The sequence below is a fragment of the Enoplosus armatus genome, chromosome 18 (assembly GCF_043641665.1).
Source record: "Enoplosus armatus isolate fEnoArm2 chromosome 18, fEnoArm2.hap1, whole genome shotgun sequence".
Taxonomy (NCBI): domain Eukaryota; kingdom Metazoa; phylum Chordata; class Actinopteri; order Centrarchiformes; family Enoplosidae; genus Enoplosus; species Enoplosus armatus.
The window spans coordinates 6919179-6941774 of NC_092197.1; the positions used below are offsets into that span (position 1 = coordinate 6919179).

The 22596-nt window shown below is 40.0% G+C and overlaps 1 protein-coding gene across 1 annotated transcript; it reads left to right on the forward strand.

Moving 5' to 3' along the window:
- The first annotated feature begins 729 nt into the window (after positions 1-729).
- aff1 (AF4/FMR2 family, member 1) lies at positions 730-20138 on the forward strand. The gene is made up of 19 exons (XM_070925041.1): positions 730-782; positions 3963-4083; positions 5355-6200; positions 9018-9059; positions 12123-12209; positions 13019-13052; positions 14124-14181; positions 14754-14895; positions 15018-16049; positions 16145-16233; positions 16367-16592; positions 16754-16848; positions 17810-17873; positions 17986-18122; positions 18307-18378; positions 18979-19084; positions 19195-19232; positions 19345-19577; positions 19800-20138. The coding sequence occupies exons 1-19, from the start codon at positions 730-732 to the stop codon at positions 19922-19924; spliced, it is 3600 nt and encodes a 1199-aa protein (XP_070781142.1). The 3' UTR covers positions 19925-20138.
- Positions 20139-22596: the final 2458 nt, after the last annotated feature.

Consider the following 22596-nt stretch of genomic DNA (forward strand, 5'->3'; position numbering starts at 1 on the left):
AATAGCTTTTTAAATTAACTAATGTACCGTGACAGCCTGTCTGAAACACAACAGAAAATAGGCTAATAAAAAGAAATCTATTCATACTGTGGTTCTCGTTACTGCCACTTTTAGACTCAATTCTCAGCTTCTATTGTATTCTATTCAGAGTTTCTATTGGTGATCCTTCTTTGTTTTGGCTGAATTAGCTATTTTTCTCCAGTCTGTCAACGGTCACATCAAATTAAGATGATTTACAAACGTGCATTAGCTTTAAAATCGGCTGTCCAAAACTTTTAATGAGGACTCATAACACCACTGTGTGGTAAGAACATATCCCAGCACAGATGACTGTACCATGTCTGTCACGCAGGGGTAATGGTGTAAAGTTGGAGCAAACTGTGGTGCTAAAACAAAAACAGTAAACAATACAGCTCTTAATGGACTCACTCGGTATATTTACTTTGTATTTACTCTTACAGTAGTAACACGACTGCTTTAGAGATGTTTTCCGACAAGCTTGTGCTGCATTGAGTGTATAAAGCTGAGCTTGGTCCCCGGATGGCTGAATAGAGTAGAACAATCCCGTAGGCAGAGGCAGAGAGTGGACAACCCAAACACACGCACGGTTAGCGGACAACTATCAAACAACGGCGGCCTGACAGCCATTTAAATTAACAAGTTATCTCCAACCGGTAAACAATGTGACCGAGCGAGGAGGACATCGTGGTGAGGACTTGTCAGAAACACATGACAGCCAACTTTGGTTGTTGTGAGAGGCGCACCATGGCATCTCAGCCGAGGTAGGCAGACACAGCCGCGGCTAGCTGCTAGCTGCTGGGGCGCTAGCTTCCCTCACAGCCTGTCCGGGTAACTAATGTTAATTAGCTAGATATGGTTAGCCAGCTCACTAGCAGCGCGCTTGACACGTCTCTAAGTTAAGTTTTAAACTGTGTAGAAGTATCACAAGGAAGGCGGTGTGTGTGTGTGTTTGGTGATTTTTCTGTAGTTTAATGTTAAAACCGTTAATGTGACTGACAGGGTTTTAGCTCGATAGGCAGGTCGAGGAGGAGGTGGAATCAGCTGGAAAGAGCAGGCTGATGTGATTTTTACCAGCTGGTCAAAAGGGGCTGCTGTGTCGATACGAGCTATTTTGTGTAAGTTAACGTTAACAAAACCTCACCCCTCGAACTTGGATAACAAGTGGGATAACAGCGGAAAACGGGTTTGACTCCGGAGAGTCTGTATTAATGTCATTTTTACTTTTATATACTTCACAAATCACACAAAAAGACTTGAGAAGGAAGCACGAGTCGACCTCTCACCAACATCAACGTATGACTTGGCCTTTGATTAATATGTGCAGAAAAGATATAAGTTATAAAATGTGTTTGTAGACAATGACATCTTTCTTTCTACTGCCTTAAAACGCCTTTCTTAATTCTTATGTACTAATACAATGATGTGGCTTCTTGCAGACTGTTCAGTTAAATGGCAGCTTCTGTTTTTTTTATGCTGCTGGTTATCCAGTTAGACAGGATACATGATGCTGGTCATCTCTTGCACACTAATTAAAAAGTGAGTCTTGGAGTGCTAAAGTTATTTTTTCAAAGGCTAATAAAAGTAGATTATAGATTTAGATTGGTTGTTGCTTTGGGTGGCTTGTGTATTTTACATCTTATGTTGGTAAGAGTGACATGCAGGTTGTCTTTTCCGTTACAGTCTCTGCTTGCAAACCAATACTGTCTGGTATCACGTGCATTGAAACCATTTTTCTGAAAGTTAAACACCCACAGGGAAACTGTGCACTGGCAGCAGAATTGTGTGTGCAATTTTGCTGCCAGAAATGTGTCATCAGTTTTGGAAAGGAGAGCATCATAGCTTTGAGGGGCCTTTTAAAAATGTCGTTGTCCTGTTTGCACCTGTTTCACCACACAATGAAAATCATTACAATGGGATTTTTTTAAATACACGATGGATCTCTTTTGAGCAGAATAACCAGTTAACCATCATGGAAGAGGGTGACTCAATTTGTGGAAGTGTTAAAGTTAACAGTTAGTGTCACAGTGTTTATGATGCCAGCATCAACATAACTGATGACAAAAGTGGACACGCCACATTAGTTGTATTGTAATTTTATTCTTGCACTTCCGAGAACCCAAGAGACGTCTTCAAACTGCGTCAATTTTCTTTCTATCAAGTATTTGACGAATTGACTAATGAGGCAGTGCTGAAACTAAAACCTCAGCTTTTAGCTTGCTGCTGCTGCTAGTGGGCTTAGTAACATTTATGGCTTCAACTAAGGACCACTTGATTAGTCAGCTGATTATTTTCAAGTCCAAGGTGAAGCTTTCAAATAGTTTACTTTCATATATGACAGAGAAATTGAGCAAATCTCACAACTGAGAACCTGGAACAAAGGAATGTTTGGCATTGATTGCTTAATTTTCAATTTTCTGTCGATCGTTGCAGTTCTAGTAACATTACAGCAAGGCACTGAATTTTCATATATTTACAAAGTTAAAGAGCCCTATGGAAGCCCAAAATACATCACTCACCCACTCCCAGGTTGGCCACAGTCATGCTGAACCCTCCCCTCCTCTCTGCCATGCTGCTTTGTAGGAGCCTTTGCATCTTTAACAACAACTATTTGAGAATGTTGTCAAACGTTGAGCAGGATAGCTTGATTGACGGGAGTCATGCTCTGAAGTGGGGTTACTGTCTGCCCTTGTATGGATGTGTGCACGTTCTGATTTGAGTCCTCAGATTTTGTGGCTTCTGTCTCACGTTCCTGTGAATTTCACAGCGTAGCCAGTTGTGTTTCTCTCTGAATCTGAATGATGTGCTTTCCCGAATAAGCATTTTTTCACTGATGGAATTGCGCCATGCAAGTTTTCTGTATAATTTACATCTCTAAAGTCTCTCTCCCATGCGGGTGTGGCTGTGTCAGTATTAGAACTGCTTTCTTTTGTGGGTTATTCTGTGATGTGCACGGGTTGTCATTTCACCTCTTTTTTTTAATTCCACATTTAATCAGTTTCTGGCATGTGTAATCTGTGATTGGTAAATCGGTACACTCAGAAATCTGTCGTTCACCTTGGTTGACACAATATTAATATTAGATCATTGCTAATTCTGGATAGCTTATGTTCCAGCCTCATTGATAATTCAATCTCTATTTTGGAAGACTAGTGTGTGAGTTTAATACAAGCACAGTATGTTGCTTGACCCCTGGGTAGCATTGATGTAGGGCCTGTGACTGGGCAGTGCCGGTTTGTGCTGTACTAGTACTTTGACCAGTCTCTCTGCTACATTAATGAGTAAGTGCTCATCTGTCTGGCTTAGTCCCAAATCTGTGCTGCTCCACTTGTTGCCATGGAAGCATCCCATTGGGGTTCCTGTCAGTGAGGAAGATCAACACGGTTTCATTTTGGGAAGAAACTATTCAATTTCAAAATGTAGATAAGTGTTCAGGTCACTTTATTAATTAATTTATTATTTAAAGTACTAAACAGCGCCTGATCCCACGGGGCCTGCTGCTGATCCACAATGTAATTTACTATAAAAAAAACAAACTGTTTTTGGCATTGGCATCATGTCAGGACTGGTTGTTGTAATCATCCATTTGATGTCTGCATTGGCTGCATGTCACCTTTAGGGACTAGAGTGAACAGATGTGAATGTTGCGGTGAATCCTCATGGCGTCTGTGAGTCTAATTACCCTTTGTCTGTAGATATGATGGGCACTGTCTTCTCTCCCATTAGACACTGCTGCTCTGCCCCCAGGGTAGATCAGTCTGTGATAAGATGCCTTAAATTTGCAGTCTCTAAATGTTCTGGTGTCTTTAGCCAAAACTGATTTTACTGAAAATCTAAAACAAATGAAAAGTACAGACGTAAAAAGTAGTGTTACAGTTGAAATGATGCACTTGTAAATGCAATGCTGATTTTAAGATCTGTCTTTCTTTTGTAATGATCTGCAGTGTATACAATGAAGAAAGGAACCTTCTTCGCCTCCGAGCATGGGAACAGAGGAACCAAGAAACAAGCCAAGCCAAAGAACTCAACCCTGAGAATGTGCCACTCTTTGGGCAACCATACAAGGTAAAGACTCACACAGCGGGAGGGAAACGCTCTAATGATGACACTGTTAGTTAGTTAGCCTCTCGGCAGATTGGTTCAGACAGTATTTTGGATTTCTTTGTAGAAAACGTTTCAATACTGTAAGTGTTTACTGTACAATGTGTGAGGAATCACAACAAAGACGTCCTTAAAGTTTACTTTAACATTATTGGGAAATGGTGATTAATGGCAAATTATGTTAAACAGAGAAAAAACAATCTGTGTTTGCACACAAAGGCGTAGGTGTAGTTTCAGAGGTCTGTCAGATGTTCTTCAACCCCCCCAAACAAGCTAATTTCTACATTTATTTTTTAACAAATTATGATGAAATTGGTTATTGTGCTTTCCATAATAATGGTAGGAGGAAAAATTGAATGCTATGTAAAGTATTGCATTGATAATGCATTCACCCTACTTAAAATCACATTTAGTTTCTTTGATAGAGAATATGATAATGTTCTATTTGCTTCTTTACTACAAAGAGCAAAGTCCTTTCTGCCTTATCTTTGATTGTTGACCAATTCCTGCATCCTGCATTTAGGAGAATATTAACTAAATAATAACAATAGATTATATTTCTTTACTTGGGGAAACATGCAGAGGAGACGGCAGGACTGTGTTCAGCCTTGAATGGTGTATGTATTCTTCCTCTCGGCTACAAATGGTCCCATCAGCCTACATAAATAAGATAGGGCAGCCTGTATGTAGCCTGAGAGGCAAAACCCAGGGCAAATAGCATCACGAATCACTCACTGCTGCTCGTAAAGTCTAATTACTGTGAGTGCAATTGCTGTGAGCACGTGATAATAATTCAGGGCGACTCAGATGAGTATGATGAGTACTTTTTATTATTAACTCCTCTCTTTTCTCATCTGGATTTTGGCATCTGGACAGTCAGAGGACACAGTTTAGAGAGATTTTAGTGAGTAAATCAAACAAACTGTAAATGATTAAAAAAAACAAAGGATTTTGAAAAGGTGAAGGCGCCCTCCCATTCCCAGTGGAAATTAGGCCCTTGTTTGCACCCAACACCCTACTCTTGGCTTTGAAAATCTTTTCTGACAGTGGAAGAGTTTTAGAGGAAGAAAACATCAATGTACTGCTGTTATCAGCAGTGTGATGCAGTACATCACACAGCGGGGACTAAACACAACCAAGGGGCTTAAGACATTTGGTTCAGTTTAATTTTGTTTAAAAGAAAGTTTTGTAAACTGACATATCCGTAACTAAGTGTTTACTCCTTCTTTTTGTAGACAAACAAAGGGGATGAGCTTTCCAATCGAATCCAGAGGATGCTGGGCAGTTATGAAGATGTGAATAATCCCTATCCCTTTGCCATTGAGCCTTTACCCATTCCTACTTATGTAACCTTCTCACAGTCAGATCAGGGTCAGCAAAACATGGATAAACCAACCAAACCGCCATTCCATAACCAGGTGCATTACATGTCCTCTCAAAGTCAGAAAGCCCCCTCGGGTAACAGTCTCTCTTCTCAGCCCGTGAGGACGTCCACTGCCTCTTCTTCTCCTAACCACCATGGACATTCATCCACTTTCTCAAATGCGTCTTTGAACCACAGTCAGCTCAGCCTCTCAGCACAACAACAGGAGAAGAGTGAAGCCCACTCAGATCTCAGGGAGCGTGTCAGCCTTTCTCAGGAAATGTCTTCTCAGTCTCCTGATGTTAAGCCGCCACCCTTCCTACGTTCCATTGACCATGATAACACTGACACGGACACTAAAGACACCTTTGATAGACATCAGCTTCAAGGGTCCATAGATCACCCATCTGAGTCTGTCGGCACGGTGGATGTTTCCACATTTAACCTAAAACAGTCGCCCAAAGATGCATCTGTGCCTCAAGCCAACAAGGGTAACGCACTACCTTCCCAGAGCTTCCCTTCACTCCTGTCGTCTAAGCAGCCCAGCGTAGTCATGACCCAGAAGCCAACAGCATATGTGCGGCCCATGGATGGTCAAGACCAGGTGGTCAGTGAGTCACCTGAGCTAAAGCCCTCACCTGAGCCATATGTACCTCTACCGGAGTTAATCAACAAATCTGACCTGGGCAAAACAAAGATACTGCCACAATTTTTGGAGGTGAGTCTTAGATCTTACGATCTTCTCTGTAATATGATATCATATTATTTAAACATGGTAGGTTAACTTAGCTTAGCATACAGAATGGAAACAGGAGGAAACTGCAACTTCTTGTTTTTACACTTTGTTTTTTTTACTGATCATACAAATGAGATATTACATGTCAGTTAGTGAGCTGAGGTGCTGGTAGGGGAATTTTGTTACCTTTGGAGAGAGCATGGCTAGCTGTTTTTCCCCCGTTGACAGTTTTTATGCTAAGCTAAGCTAATTTGCTGCAGGCTGTAGCTTCGTATTTAGCATTCAGATTGGTATTGATCTTCTCATCTAACCCAAGATAGCAAATAAGTGTGTTTCCCAAAAAAAACTGTCCCTTTTTTAATTAATTCCCATTTCCAGGCCACAGTGTGATGTTGAATAAAATTTTCTTAATTTTCTAAGAACCTGGAAGTTCCAGTTTTACTCTGGCTCTCTATAAACAAATGCAATGAACTTGTGTAACACGACTACACTGTTAAATATAAAGGTAGGATCTAAAGTACAGTATTGTGTAGATACTTTGGTAAAAAATGAAGTAAAAGTAGTGGTATGTGATTGATTCTTGCTTTTTCTCTTGCAATATCATATACCACTGTTGTTTTGTGCTTCCAGCGACTGTGGGGGAGGTGATAGGACAAGGGGAAGTCCTACTTATTATTTCTCAGCACTGTTGTGTGGACTTTAAATATACTGTACTATGGGCTAAGAGGATCTCAGGATGTTCCCTGAAACCTCTCCATAGTTCTGATATTCTTCCTTGACTTTTCAGGCATTTTAAAAAGGCCTTGGATTTGGCTTTGTTTTAGAGGATTTGGCTGAACTCCAGTTCAACCCTATTCATCTGTTCTCTGTCACACATAAACACACACACACACTCAACCCTTGCACTTGCAGCACTCCACACCTCCCCCTTACCCTCCTGCAGCAGCGCAGCATTGCTGAATGTGCTGCTGTTTTCCCTGCTGGGACTAATCCAGTGCAAGATAGCTAGGCAGTTACTCATTCCCCTGTTTCGCCTGAGTTAAGTTCCACATCTGCAATAAGCCATATATGAGACGTCTTTGGATTTACAGTGTAATCAGAAATGTTGAGAGAAAACGCAGACTTTTCAGAAACCTCATTTTAGGAGATGGAAGTTGTTTTGGGAAGTTTTGCACTTTAGAGACACTGTGCTGCACTGTTAGTATCAATACATCAATATTTCCTGTTAATGGCGAGCAGTATGACATTTCTTTGAGCGTGTAGTGTAATGTCTTACTCAGGTGCATAGCATGGTGTATGTGGCAAGCAGCCTGTGGTTTGTGTTTTTGTCTGTGTGTGTGTGTGACCTCAGCTGCCTCTGATAACTTCACCCCTGGGCTCAGCAGAACAATAAATGAGCTTTGTCACCAACTTACATAACTGCTCTGGGGGGCCATTCACTCTGGCCTTATCTCAAACACTGTCCATTCAGAAGGAAAAACTGAAAGACAGGCCTGAAAACAAACTGAAATGCAGCCTGTTGACTCATTCACACACACAGTATTTATCCGAGTTTGCTGCCTGATACAGTGTATTGCGTCACTTAGTATAGTGATTGATCCTGTAGTATAAGACTGCATTATATTGATGCATAGATGTTTTTAATGTTTGTCCACCCCGGTTTTATACGTATAGAGGAGACGGTTGGTCTGGTCTCTTTCTCCTCTCGGGATGGAGATTATTTCAGTGCTTAATGCAGGCCTATAATGCAAAGATCAAAGTGGCCATTTCTAATATTTGCCATTAAAATGATTTGTCTCAACATCTTTTGTTAATCTGGTGTTCTGTGGAAGATTTAAAATGCCTAAATTAAAACTAATCAAACAAAATAAAGTGAAATACAATACACATGGTTATATGTTTTTTTTTTTTTTATGTATGCATTTACTGTGCCATAACTGAATGAAAAATATGTTGAAAGGACAATTACTCAGCTATTAGTCATTAAAACTGAATGAATTATTTTCCATTTTCCATGCCACATTAAAATCAAATTACTATGGTTCTGCGCCCAACCTGTCTCAAAAAAGAAAAGGCTCCACTGCACCTCTTCATGAAAACTTATGACAGTGCTTTGCATTTAGTATTTAGTATATCTATGCTGCTCTCTGCTGGATAACACTGAAATTCAATACACCTCTCCTCTTTGTTTTCTGTGTTGTGATTTGATTTTAATGTGGCAGGAAAATTCAAGTCACAGTGAAAAACAATTCAAGACAAAAACTAAATATTTGTCCTTTTTAACATGTTTTTTTTAAATTTAATTTTGACACTAAATGCATACATGAAAGGAAATGCATATAACAATGTGTGTTGTATTTCACTTTTTTAATTTGTTTTCATTTAGGCATTTTAAGTCTTCCATAGTGTTCTGCTATACTGTATGTGTTTTCAATTCCCCACAAGTTATACCTACAAATGATTTGCCACATTGCAGGTTTTAAGATAAATGACAGCTCTGGCAAAGTCCCTGCAGGGGATAAATATGCCTCTATGTGGGTGAGATTTGGTTGCATTGACCACATGTAGCACATCGACATCAATGAGTGAGCAGTCTGACATGTAAATTGGGGAAGGATAAAGGCAAATTTAATGTTTTTCTGTGTGTGTGTTTGGTCTGCCAAATACTATAAATGGGCTGCCCTGTAAAACATCAGTCCCTAAACAAATCTTTCTATTTGATATGCTTGAATAATTGCATACATGTTTTCACTGTCTTGTCTTTTTGGAAACTCATAATTATTCCCTTCCTTTCTACAGACGAGGACAAATGAAGTTCAGTGTGTCGAGGACATCTTGAGGGTGAGTCCTGCTGTTTAAATTCTCATTTACAGTTGGCTATTGTCTTTTGCCAGCATAATAATGTAGTTATAGCAAGGGCATTATTTTTATGGCATTAAAATTTTGAGAGTTCTGGATGAATCTTCTTTGGAGTTATATTGTTTAAAATACATTTTCATACCTTGCACTCCTCATATGGCAAGTTTTCATATGGTTTGACCACCACTGTGATCAGAGCCTTTAATGCTGACATGGTGATTTTACATACAACATAATATGACATTTTGGAGTTTTGTCCAAAGTACCTGCACCTCTTATTCCAACCAGTTCACTCTGGCTGCTGTTTCTTTTCCCGTTCCTCCATTACAATATTTACAACTGATCCTTCTACAAGACAGTGCTGGAAAATGTCCATATAGTGATGTTTTTATTTTTATCAAACAGTTAGTTACTTGGTGCTGTTGTCTTGCTCCATAAAGCTTCATGTCCAGTAGCTGCTTCATAATAAAAGCATTCCAGTGGTTTGCTGTTGAAAGGCTTTTGACTTGAGGCAGCAGGAAGTGTACAGTTTACACGAATAGCTTAACAGCAGCAAACTGCATTACAGCTCTGATAGCACAGCAAAGGGGAGTGCACAAGTAATGTTGTCCGAGTGTTGATCGGGATTGGCGTGCCTTTAATCAGGGAATGATTACAGAATGACTGTCATGTTGAGATGCTTAGACTGTAACAAAATTTGATCGTGCTCATGTTGCAGAAGAGCAAACATACACATTTCGAGTTGCTCAACAACCCTGCGAACTTGAGCAACTACCGATAAACTTTTCTTTAGCTTTCTTACAACAGTCTTCTGCTCTGAATATGCAATATATTCTTTATCACTGCGTTTCTGTGTATTTTCAATTGTTCACTCGCCTCACAGCTCGGAGTTTCTAAAGAGCAGCATGTGGCCACTGATCTGCGCTGAGGAAAGAATGAAAAAGTTATGAATGTTAAGAATGTTCAGTTATATGCGATTTCAAAATAACATTTTTATTCCTCAATCTCAAGACATTCCTACATAGATTATCTAGCAGCATATAGCGGTTTTGCAGCAGCCTTAACATATTTGTTTCATTTACACAGAGTTTAGTTTATTAGATGTTTACTGTAGTAGCATGTTGGCCTTCAGAACAGCTTGGGCATGGACTCCACAAGATGCTTAATGAAGGTGTAAGAATAAATGATTGCATTTTGCAGTTTGAATACTGAACGGCTGCACAGGCTTGACGTCAGCAGCCTTGTTTACCTTATCCCAAATGTGCTTCACCGAGATCCAGATACTCCGCAGGTTACTGAAGCAATCAAAATTTTGAATTTAAGACCCTTCACATACAAGGAATTTGCCTTGGTATTTTGGTGCATAATGATAAACATAGTAAGAGAAAATAAAATTAGAAGCAAGTACTGCAAGAGTTAAAATAGAAACATTTACAATAAAACATATGTAAAAATATATCTGCTTTCAAAGCAAAAAGAGCTGTACAGTGTTTGAAACGAAGAGGATGGAATGGGAAAAATATAGACCTTGGTTTCTCCGTAATAACTGTATAAAGTATAAAGAATATGTGCAATGTACTGAGATAATAATCCAAAAGTTGTGCAGTGGGATAAGAGTCAGTGACGGTGGGGGTCCCGGGCCGCGTTGATGAGGCCCGCTGCAGATGGGAAGAAACTGTTCTTGTGGCGTGAGGTTTTGGTCTTGATGGACCGCAGCCTCCTGCTGGAGGGGACTGTTTCAAAGAGTTTATGGCTGAGGTGGGAGGGGTCAGCCACAGTCTCTCGTGAACTCCTCAAAGTCCTGGAGAGATGGCAGATTGCAGCCAATCTCCTTCTCAGCAGAGCGGATGATGTGCAGTCTGCCCTTGTCTTTGGCAGTGGCAGCAGTGTACTACATGCTGAAAACATCGGCACCCCACATGATCTTTGTCTGTTGTTGCTCATTCAAGATATTCAAGTCTGATAAGTGCTGCTCGCCATTGATGTGGCCTTTATGTTTCTTTGAATGATTCTTGCTATTCTCCTTTGAGGCCTTTTTATCTGCAAGCTGTTTTGATCCATGGGATTAACAACACTGGTGCTGTTTGTTTTTTGCACATTTCTCAGTAAACCTTTGAAATATTTTCTTATGAAACATGATGGTTGTTTTGAAGATGCTAGAACCAAAGTTACATTCGAAGGTCACTCGATTCGTCCATTTTGCTAGTTGTGTAAATTGTTTGGTTCTATCAATTTAATATTTTTATGACAAGTAAACCATTTATCATATTATACGAAGTGGTGAAATGTTCTGCCATTTTATCCAGAAATGTTTTGCTATTATTTTTGTACTTGTTCTCTTTCTCATTAGTTTGAAAGAGTGTGCATCTTGTTTAGCCTCAGGATACTGAATGAAACTCCCAGGAACCTTCAAATATCACGTTAAAAGTTGCTTATATCCCACATCTCGCCGATTCTACTGTGTTGAACAGTGACTGAACGTCTGATGCTGTTTTCATGCTTTATATTGAGTTGAATGCATGTGAGTTGGTGTTTTAGAGAAGCTAGTTGTGTCAGTGTGACCAAGTGGCCATAGAATGTAAGTGTTTATACATTGCATAGCATATGAAGAGCTGAGATGAGATACCATTATGCATTTATTCATGTCATTGCAAATTTTATTTATTCTGTTGAGCTATGTAATAGTTTTGGTTTGGCGATTTCTAGAATGTTTTTCTTTATACTAAAGTTGTTAAGATAGTTATTCTTTCTTATAGCAACAAAGGCAATACATTTTAAATTAAATGGAAAATGTGAGGTTCTCATTTGGCTGCTTCTGGGTCTTCAAGCTGCAAAGAACAACATGAACTTATCCGTCAGTATATCCAAAATACTCAGGGGAACAGTTTGAATGGAGTTGATCTTCTCAGATACTGGACAGTAAAGACTCCAGTTAGAGTGCAACTGCATGCATTAATGTTTATTTTACATATTGAGTGACGCTGTTTTGTAGTGCCATGTCAAAATGCTCCTAACACATCACACTGTTTTTATTCCCCTCCACAGGAAATGACCCACTCATGGCCCCCTCTCCTGACGGCTATACAGACACCTAGTGCAGGTGAACCCTCCAAGTCCCCGTTCCCAGCCAAGGTAAGAGCTTAAAGATTGAGAATTATTGAAATCTCTCGATTTTATGCTCACTGGCACTGCCCACATGCACATAGGAGGAGGGGTCTTGGTTGCAGTAATCCTGAATTCTCAGATGAAGCCCACTATAACAGAGGCCAAAATCCTTTTGTGGTGTTTTAACTGCAGCTAATGTGCATCTTCACTAGTCTTAAGTTAGCCTAATCAAGTGGGTATTTTCCAAAGTTATATCCTCTTTAGTGCAAAACTCCCTCTCGGATTTTGCCAAATTAAGGTTAATTTCTGTGCTGTGACAGAGGGATATTCACTGACAGTCGTGGGTTGGCTTTGATGCCAGAAATAGTATGCTGGAAACGTTGCAGCTGTGCAGTGGCCTTCCCCATTATCAGATAATTTACCAAGCACATTCATGCTTCCCAAAGGATGAACCCTTTCCATTTTGGTTGCTCAATGAGCTTCCCTCTGGTGTCATCCAGAGGTCAATTGTCAGCTACACATGAAACGTGACACCAATATTTCCTCCACTATCAATTCAAATGTTCTCATTTCCAAGATCACCAGGTTACCATGCAATTTGATGAGGACCCTCATGTTCTCACCACACCCAGGTGCAATTCTTCATGTCCAAAATGATCAGGTTATAAGGCCATAACTAATGAGACCTTAAGTCTTGATGTGCATATACCGTACCAGTTATTACACAAGTTCAATCATCAATTAAGTGTAAATGTAGATGCAAATGCACAGATCTAAATCGAACAAATGTGTGACCCAGATTAAAGCTTGCTTGTATTTCTTCCTCGTCTTCACAGGAAGCAGAGCACGTCTCTTCATGTCCAGGACAAAGTGAGTAATGAGGGAATGAGGACAGTTCGGGCACAGAACGATGAAATGATGTTACTGTATCATGGGAAATGAACACTGAATGTAAATTAGGGTTTAGAGTCTGTTATGTCTATAATTGACGTTGGTAGCAGACACATTCATCTGTCATCATGAAGCATCTGCTCTGCAGCCTTTAGATACAACCGGAGGTTTGATCATCATTTGTGAAAGCTGGTGTGACAGAAATATCCTCTTCTTCTTTTAGTATTCACAAAGTTAAAGCAGCACCCCTCTGATAGTCTGTCCTATATTTTCTTTAAAGCAATGTTTCTATGGCAACTTGTACAACCACTGTGCCCTATTCTGTGAACTGGCCACAAAATACCAGAGGAGAGAAACAACCCTACAATTTCATCTCAAATTAACCTCCGCTAAGAGAAAGAGACATGTAGACGAGAGGAGGAGTGATCTCTCTATTCTCAGGCCATCTCTTTTACTGGTGTAAGATATTAGTCTTTTACTCTCTTCCATTTCCAGTCACTCTTCTGCTCATACCTTTCTCTCTCGTGATATCTTATTTACTCACTTAATGTGGCTGGCATTAGAAGATCAGTCAACACTATTGTTGTTAGTCGCCAGGCTGATGAAGTACCGGCCAGAAAAGAGAAGTTCACAAGGGGGTTCAGTATTTTACCAACATGAACATGTGTTGGCCATCATAAGTGCAAATTACAGTAACAAGTGTTGAATTTGGAAGCCAGTTGTTCAGTCAGTCAGATATTAAACTTTTCATTCCCAAAGCAAATTCATTTCATATCAAGTGACAGTCTGCCTCACCTGTTATTATCTCACCAATGTTTTGTGGCTGCATTGGCTGTTATATGCATGACCAGAAAATAGTGTGTGTCTGCTGTGTGTTCAATTTAAAATGACATTGAGCAAGAAAAGCAGTTTTTGTGCAACAGGTTTGGGAAATGCTAACATAACATTTTAGGAACAGGTTACTGTACGATGATCAAAGACTGCAAATCTACTGACTTTTGAAATGAAGCACTCGAGCTAATGTTTGTTTTCTGTGTCGTTTCTTTCCAGAGAATTATGAATCGTCTCCTGCTGATCCACCTCAGCTCCTCCAGCAGAGCTCCTCATCGTAAGTGACTTTTCGTTTTTGTGCTATAATTTCAAAATACGATAATATATTTGGAAGATAATCATTGATTTCATGCAGTTTCATCAAAACAATGTCTTAACCAGACACGTTTGCTTCATCAGGGTTTCTGACTGTGACATGACGAAGCTTTACAGGCTGTTTTCAACCAGCCATTCAGAATCAGTCCACGTCAAAGAAGCTTTTTATAATCTCTCCGATCAGAAGACACTGAAGATAAAAAATAGAATTACAAATATTTTCATTAAGCCTGCAACTAACAGTTATTTTCAACATGTCATCAATGTCATGATATAATGTGATTTTAATTCCCATAGCCCAAGATGATGTATTCAAATTGTGTGCGTGTTTTATTTGGCCAACAAACTAAAACTAAAACCCAAAGATATTTATATTACTATTATAAATGACAAGAAAATCCCCACATTTGAAAAGCTGGGAACAGTTTGGCGTTTTTGCGTAAAAAAATAACAATTAATCCATTGTCAAAATAGTTGCGGAATAATAAAAACAATTAATCAACTAAACGTTGTGGTGTGTTGTGTGTGCTGTAGTTTATTTGAAGCAGCACATTCCAGAGGGGTAGAGTCCGCCAGCTCCAGCGACTCAGAGAGTAGTTCAAGATCAGAGTCAGACAGTGAAAGCACCACAGAGGAGCCACCTCAACCCCCAGTGAGCGTCCCTGTTAAGGCCGAGGTAATTTGCTTCTTGTCGTTTTTGTATTTGTATACATTAAAATACAATAAAGGACACATGAACATGCATTCTCTGTTTGCACTTCCTCTTTTTTTGAAATCACAGTGTTTGTCTTTTTATAGCCTGATGCTCCAGCAGTGACCCATGGTGATTGGCAGTTGGGGAACTGGATCAGGTCCAGCCAGCAGAACTCCAGCACTGAAGGTCAAAGCGGTGCACATGTCTCTGAGAGTCCCGCTCACAAACAGCCACCGCCCACTCAAAGCTCCAAGCACTCCAGTGTAGAGGTGGTCGACCCCACCAGGGAGCCTAAAGCTCAGCTTTCTTCTCACGCGAAAGAGTTCACTGATAAGCTTGCAAAACCCCAGCAGCACCGTGAAAGCCCTAAGGACAACTACAACCAGCAAAGTAGCCAAAAAAAACCCTCTGCTGATTTGAACAGCTGTAGCAGTTCCAGGAAACTTTCATGCAACACGCACTCCTCAAAACCAGCGAAGGCAGGTTTCCCGGGTCACACTGAAGCAGCTCTCGGCGTGAAGTGTGAGGAAGTTGTAGCCACGCGAGACAAAGACCCCTTTTTCACAGATAGACCCAAGGTAAAGACGAAAACAGGACATGGCAAGAAAAGCAAGGACAGCAGTAACACTAAAAGAGACAGTAAGAGGACTTGTAAACACACGTCACTCGACAAGCGGAAGACCGGATCTGAGCCTGAAGCCGAGCTGGTCCAGTGTGGTCACTGTCCATCGTGTGGTGTGCGATATCCTAACCCCTGCTCCTGCCCCACCCAAAATCCTGCTCAGCCTGACCAGCTTTCTTCTGCCCCACCCGTCAAAATCAGTTGTAGCAAACCAAAGTCAGAGACCATCTGCCAGAAGGGCAACAAGATTCCTCACAAAACCACCCACAAGCTCTCAGAGAAGACTGGGCATACAGCCAAGAGTTCTCGGGACCCCCACGGGCCTCCTAGATCCCTGCTGGTGAAGATTGATCTAAGTCTGCTCTCAAGAGTCCCCCAGACCTCCGGCAACCACCAGGAGATTCCCAGCAATGCAAAGAGATCAGCACTGGTCATTGAGCAAGATGGAGGGGGCAGTGATGCTTCCACAACACACAAACTCACCAAAACCAGCAAAAAGAGTATACCTCAAAATGTGAGAAATATGAGGGTCTAGGGCTGTTCTAGTTAGCGTACATGCAGATAATGGAAGTCTGTTTTTATTATAACGTGTGATTTGTTGTCTTCTAGGTTGAGGTAGACAATAAAACTATTCCCAGGAAGAAGCCGAGGCTGGAAAACAAGAATACCTCATCAACTCATGCTTCTATCAAACTGGAGTAGGTCCCCTAAATCAGAGGCATCCCACACTTCTTTTTACCAAAAAATGTCAATGAAAAGTTCTTTTCATTGTGGATGTGTGTGAGTCAGTTCAGTCAGATCACACAAGCGCTCTCATCTTGTCACCGACAGAAGTTCCAGCAATTCAACGGAGGACCGGGAGCGAAAGAAGGCCAAGAAAAATCCTGTTCCTTTGCAGCAGCCTCTGACACCCAAAGACACAGCGAAAGACTCAAAGTTACACAAACGCACTTCTGGGGAGACCCAGGAGTCCAGTAATGAGGCTGTAAAAAGCAAAGACCCCCGCAAGCACAAGAAGGGCGGCGGAAAGCACACAGAGCACCCACACTTTGAAAAGGTGACTGTCTTATCAATATTAAGTCAGTGCATTGCTGCTTTTCCCTTGACAAGCATCTGCACGTTCTCGTAGTTTTATTGATTGTAGGCTTATTAGTTAATTGTTATATGAAGAAGGAAGCCATTCCAATTTTTAACCATATGTCTGCCCTGCAATCCTAGCAGAAGCCCCGAAAGAGCAGCCTCGCCGTCCCATCATCTTCACAGCCCGCCAGGGAAGCTTTGACCAACAGGCCCTCGCTCAGATTTGAGGACAGGTAAAAAACATTTCTGTCTAGCTGTTAAATTGTTCTAAAATACAGTTTTTTATTTACATCCCGTAAAAGCCGGCCTGTATCTGGACCTAGATGGATTTTCTCCCTAAAATGCAATATTTTCAGACTTAAGTCTGTCAGTTTTTCCATGGGGGAAATAAAATTCACAGAACAGAGACAGTTCTGAGATTTTACCCACAGACAGTGTTGGTTTTAGCAGTGTACCAAAACCCTGGAAAATTAAGTTTGACATTTATTGGTGCCACCTATGTAAGGGAAACTCTGCTGTCCTTAAAAGCTACAGTTAGAGGTAAAAATGGCTTTCAAAGTATGACCAAATATGCGTCACACTACGCATTGACCAATTTTCCACACTGAGATGCTCAATAAATGAGGGCCAGATGTCTTTTTCTCCTGTGTGGCCTCTTTCTCCTCTTTCTTCGAAACTTTGTGTTACTAACCTCTAAACACATCATTATAATCAGTTATTAATGTTGTAAGCGTAAAGTTTCAATTGTAATTTTGTTTTGTTTTTTTCAACTTTTTTCAAATGTAGGCCAATTTCAATCCAACCCACTATCTCATAAATGTTCATTGCCTTTTCAAAATCACCCATTTTGGTGACAAAACTGACACATCTGAAAGTTGTCATTCACTCGGATATCGGAGTTTTAAAAAAAAAAAAAAATATATTGTTATAGGTTGGTGGTCTCAAAAAATGAGGTCCTTTCAGTAAAGTGATATATTAATAAGGACACTATTACTGAGAATACTCTGTATCTTTGTGAATAGCAGTCCAAAGAAAACAGAGCGACATTTCTGCATTGTTATTTCCTTACATTTTTATCAAACTGTTGCCACAGTTTTAACTTATTTTGTATCACTGACGACAACTTTTATTGTGTTAAGAAGTGTTAGTTGAATGTTGTTGTTACTTGTCTAATAAAGTTTCTGTCGCCTGCAGGCAGTATCCAGTGAAGCATTACATAAAGGAGGCTAAAAAACTGAAGCACAAAGCAGACGCTGAGGTCTGTTTCTCTTCTTGTTTGAGTTCATTTACTAAAATGACTGCAGCCTACTCTGTAATGCAACTTACTTATAACCAAATTAAGTTTGTTTTCGCTCTCTGTCTGTCTGCAGTCAGATAAGCTCAGTAAAGCCTTCAACTATCTGGATGCGGCCATGTACTTCGTTGAGAGTGGCATCGCCATGGAAAAAGATCCACAGATTTCAATGTCTTCCTACACCATGTTTGCAGAGACCGTGGAACTGCTCAAGTACGAACCCACTATTAATTACCCACTACTAAGCACTATTAGTAGCTTTTTGTAATTATTAGTTTGCATGTTGGCAAAGCCGTAGAGTGCAGGGCATGTATGTGATCTAGTTTCCTTTAGTTAAGTTAAATTTAATTCAGCTATAACTGAATTTGATTCTCTGCCACATTCTCCATTCTTACAGGTTTGTACTGAAACTTAAAAACCCAGTGGACCCCTCTGCTCCACTCTCAGAAAAGGACTTTTTAGCTTTATGGTAAGATGTAGATGATGTGCTGTTTCTCCACATACCAGAATGCCTCATGATATCTCTAACATTACTGGTTATGGTTGATCTCCTGCTGTAGCTTTATTTCTGTTTTTGAGCTTGTCACCATCTATGTTTTGGTTCTTGGCAGCATTGAGTGACTTGAGACAACTCTTGTTAGTTGATGTGTGGCAGGTGGGCAGTATGAATAATTTATTTTAATTTCCTTTACTGATTCCGCCAATCAAACTGATTCATCATCAGTTTGGTAGATTGGATTTATAACATAAAGTTAGCTTTATTGCTTAATCTCTGTCGAGCAGAAATAATTGCCCTATTTTGCTGAAAATGCAGCACATTCCACAACATTGTCTATGAAAAACTGATTGGTATGTTTTACGAATTGTAATGTATGTATTTAAATTGTTGTCAGGTTTGGTAAATTGTGCCCACATGTCTGAATATCTTTAATAACTTGAAACTAGATCAGTTGTTTTAGCTTGGACTGAAAATGAGCGAGAAGGTGCACAAACAGCAGCACAATGTTCACTAGTCTGATGTATGTTTTCTTTAATGAATCATTCAGTAACATTTAATTGTGTCTTGTAGTTTGAAGTGCCAGTCTCTCCTGCAGATGGCCATGTTTCGCTACAAACACAAAACTGCACTCAAGTATTCAAAGACCCTCACTGACCACTTCAGTGTAAGTATTAAGGTTAGGTAATATCTAACACGATTTAATTAAGTAGTTGTGCTGAGGCTGAAGGAGCACCCATGTATAGACACGTAAGTGTGTTTTTCTAATTAAATGTGAACCTCTTTCAGAACACAACAGCACACGATCCGTCTGTCTTCACATCAAAGTAAGTCGTCTAGTTTGTGTGTTACATTCACTGTTTGGACATATTACATGAATCTGTCAGAGGTGTAGCACATAAAAAGTTTTTTTTTTTTTTTTTTACTCGTCTCCTTTAGAGTCACGGACACCCCGTCCCCCAGCATGCCGTCTCCAGCCAGCACCTCCACCAGCTCAGGTCCTGGTTCCAACCACAGTGGCAGCGGGTCGGTTGTGGACCCCGTCGGCGGCACCGTGGCGGTTCCTCAGGCCATTGAACAAGTGGCGTTCACATACGTCAACATCACTATGTTATTCTTGAGCGCTCATGACATCTGGGAGCAGGCGGAGGAGCTGGCACAAAAAGGCAGCGGTAAGAATGGATGGAAAAGAGACAAGTGTTACCAAACGTATGAGCCAAATCAAAATATGATGTATGAGGCAGAAAAGCTCCTGGACATTTGTAGTAACACAGCCTTAACTTAAAGTGGATTAAATTAGGATTTTTCACTGATGCACAAACACCTGCTTTATCTTTCAACAACACTGATATTAAACAGATATTTAATGTTTTTAATATTCCTGTATGTTTTAGGTTTGCTGACGGAGCTGGACACCGTTTTGGGCCCATTGAGCCTGACATCAACTATGAGCTCTATGGTCCGTTATACGAGACAGGGCGTCCACTGGCTGAGGCTGGACAGCCAAAAGGTGAAGTGACCAACGACCAGCTGCTGGTCCTGAACTCTGATGCCGACCTGAACTGTCCCCTCAGGCTCGTGCCAGCTGTCTTTTTCTTTACTTCCCATGGACATTAACTCATCTCATCAAGAAGGTAGACACACGATGTCTTCATTGTTTCCTCTCATGTCCACTTTGGTGTCTCTCTCCTTCTCTTTGGCACTTTTATGAACTTTGGTTACATCTGCTATAATCCACATATTTCATGTCTTGCACCTGCTTTGTACCTTCCTGTTCTTCTGTTAGCCGAAGTCATGGAATCGTTTGTGAATTCATCATTTCTACGCACCCTTATCATGTGGTTGTGGTGCAAGCACAGACACATTTATTATCATGACTCTTGTTATTAATGTTACTATTGTGAACCTGGTAAAACACTGACATCTGATCAGGCAGTAATCAGGAGACCCTGACCGGTAAAACTAAAGGCACTTAAAAGTATCATGTTTAGACTCGATAACACACAGTTTTTTGCTGATCGATTTTATTTCATTTCTCTTAAAAAGAGATTCAGTTTCACCAGATAGTAATATTAAATCAGCGTTCAGTTTATTCATTTTAAGCTAATCCCTCGTTGGCATCTGTATTTTCAGTTTTTCAAATGAGTTTTGCCAGATTTACACAGTTCTGGTTAGATTAAAACGTGGGCAATAATAAGTGCATTTATAAGGATAAATACATTTTAAAAAAAGCATGTGCCATACTGTTAATTAGACATTTGTCCTCTCAGGACAGAATACATGTTGAATGTAGGTTGAATTATTTATAGATAATTGAGTGTTGCCCGTTACAAAAATGAATCTGGTTACATTCAAGTCACAATCCACATATGAATAATGAGATAAGGAGGCAAAGTACGAGAGGTTTTCTTATTTCACGGGGGGGCGAACCTGCAGTCTTTGAATGAAGAGGACTTTGTGTATCAGGTGTGACTGTAGCATCGGTGGAATTTAACCATTTCTACTTAGGTTGTACCGGTCTGCTCCTGTAAGATGCTGGTTTGCGTCTAGACTCTTGTCTGTGTCCGAGTGAACGATGATTGGAGGTTTCTGATGTCACATGGTTTCGGTGATGATGGTTGGTGGCTGCAGCTCAGGGTCGCGGCGGAGGTGATTTCGTCTTTTTCTGGCCGGTAAATACAAGTAGTGACTAGTTAGTCAGACCAAAACAGACTAGATTTTATTTTCGTCATCCTGGAAAAAAATGCACTTGTACCCTCTTTCTAGTGGAAATAATACAATCATCAAAGTAAAATAAACATATTAATTATAGATGTTAACTTCCTGCAAGAAAAAAGAAAAAAATGGCGAATAATTTTACATCCCTGACTTTCCTTAGGTATAGTGGTGGATGTAGTGGTTCACATTGGCCGTCAGTTTGAGTTGCCTTTGAAGTATAGTGGGACTACCACAGTCATGAAACTACAGTAGTGTTCCCTGTAATTGTTTTTGCACCAGTAAGCTGCTTTCCTCTGTTTCCCACACTTTTGTTGAGTAGCAAGTGTTGAGTTGCAAAATGTTTACTAAATCTGTAGAATAAATGGCCAAACTATAGCTTACTAAAGAATGCACTTTTTTTTTGGAGTATTTGTAGTTAATTTCAGTGCGTTATTGGACAAAGGAACACCGCGTTCCCAAGACCGTCAGGACTGTGCTGGTCTTTACTCTTGTTTATTGTAACTTTGATTCGAAGCAATAAAGCATGAGTTTTGTTTGCTTTTTTTAGTGAGGTGTCGACAGTTATCACAAGTTGTTATTGGTACACACGGGGATACAGAAATAATCAGTATGACATAGTGATGCAGGAAAAGATTAGTTTAGATAAGTGTGTTAAAATAAGTACCATTGGGTTTTGAGATGTTTCACTTGTTAATTCAGTTGGTGTGTCTGTGCAATTACACAATATAAAAAGGGCTAAACGAGGATCACAAAGTGTTCCTAACTTTATTTTCTCACATAAATGATAAATGCGATATTTTTTTAAGTAAGAAGCAAGTACACTGGTGCCACGGCATTTGGGATTATTTTTATGTACAGATCATCAGCTGGCTGCTATGGAAATGATCTTTCGAGTCTCTTACCGCGGACGTCTGCGCTGCACACGAGGTCATTTTGGCTTTCGACATTCATAAAAAAAAGAAAAAAAAAGTGCAACTGCAACAGTTTTTCGGTGTTCTTGTCTCTTCCAACCTGTGGCTTTATTTCCATCATCCTTGATTGTTGGTGCTTCGTTTATGAATTACTCTGCAACAAGTTTACACTTCTTGTCCAAATTATTATTTACTGGAAAAATGCTCAGAAGGGTTTTTGAAGGATGCTTTTTTTCCTTTTGTGAAATATGTAAAGAATTTGTGTTGCAGTATACAGAGATGAATAAACACTGGAAATGGATTTATTGTTGTTTACTCTTATTTTTCTCACAGAAAACAAGAATTAAACAAGTTGATATTTGGTAAAGGTTGGTAAATAACCCGTGAACAGTGAATTACATTAACAACCTTACTGAATTACTGTAAACATTACAAAACAACTGTTGCACTTCATAAATGTAAATGCAACACAGGCAAATGAAGTTTAATCCATCCAATAATGCGTCTTATTTTTATTAGTGTATTACAATATATACAATAGAGTTGAATCTTGCTGAACCCT

Coding starts and splice junctions, on each gene's coding strand:
- aff1 (XM_070925041.1), top strand. CDS start 730: ATGACAGCCAACTTTGGTTGTTGTGAGAGGCGCACCATGGCATCTCAG. Junction 6,201..9,017: donor TACTGCCACAATTTTTGGAG/GTGAGTCTTAGA, acceptor TCCTTTCTACAG/ACGAGGACAAATGAAGTTCA. Junction 19,233..19,344: donor CCGTCTGTCTTCACATCAAA/GTAAGTCGTCTA, acceptor CGTCTCCTTTAG/AGTCACGGACACCCCGTCCC.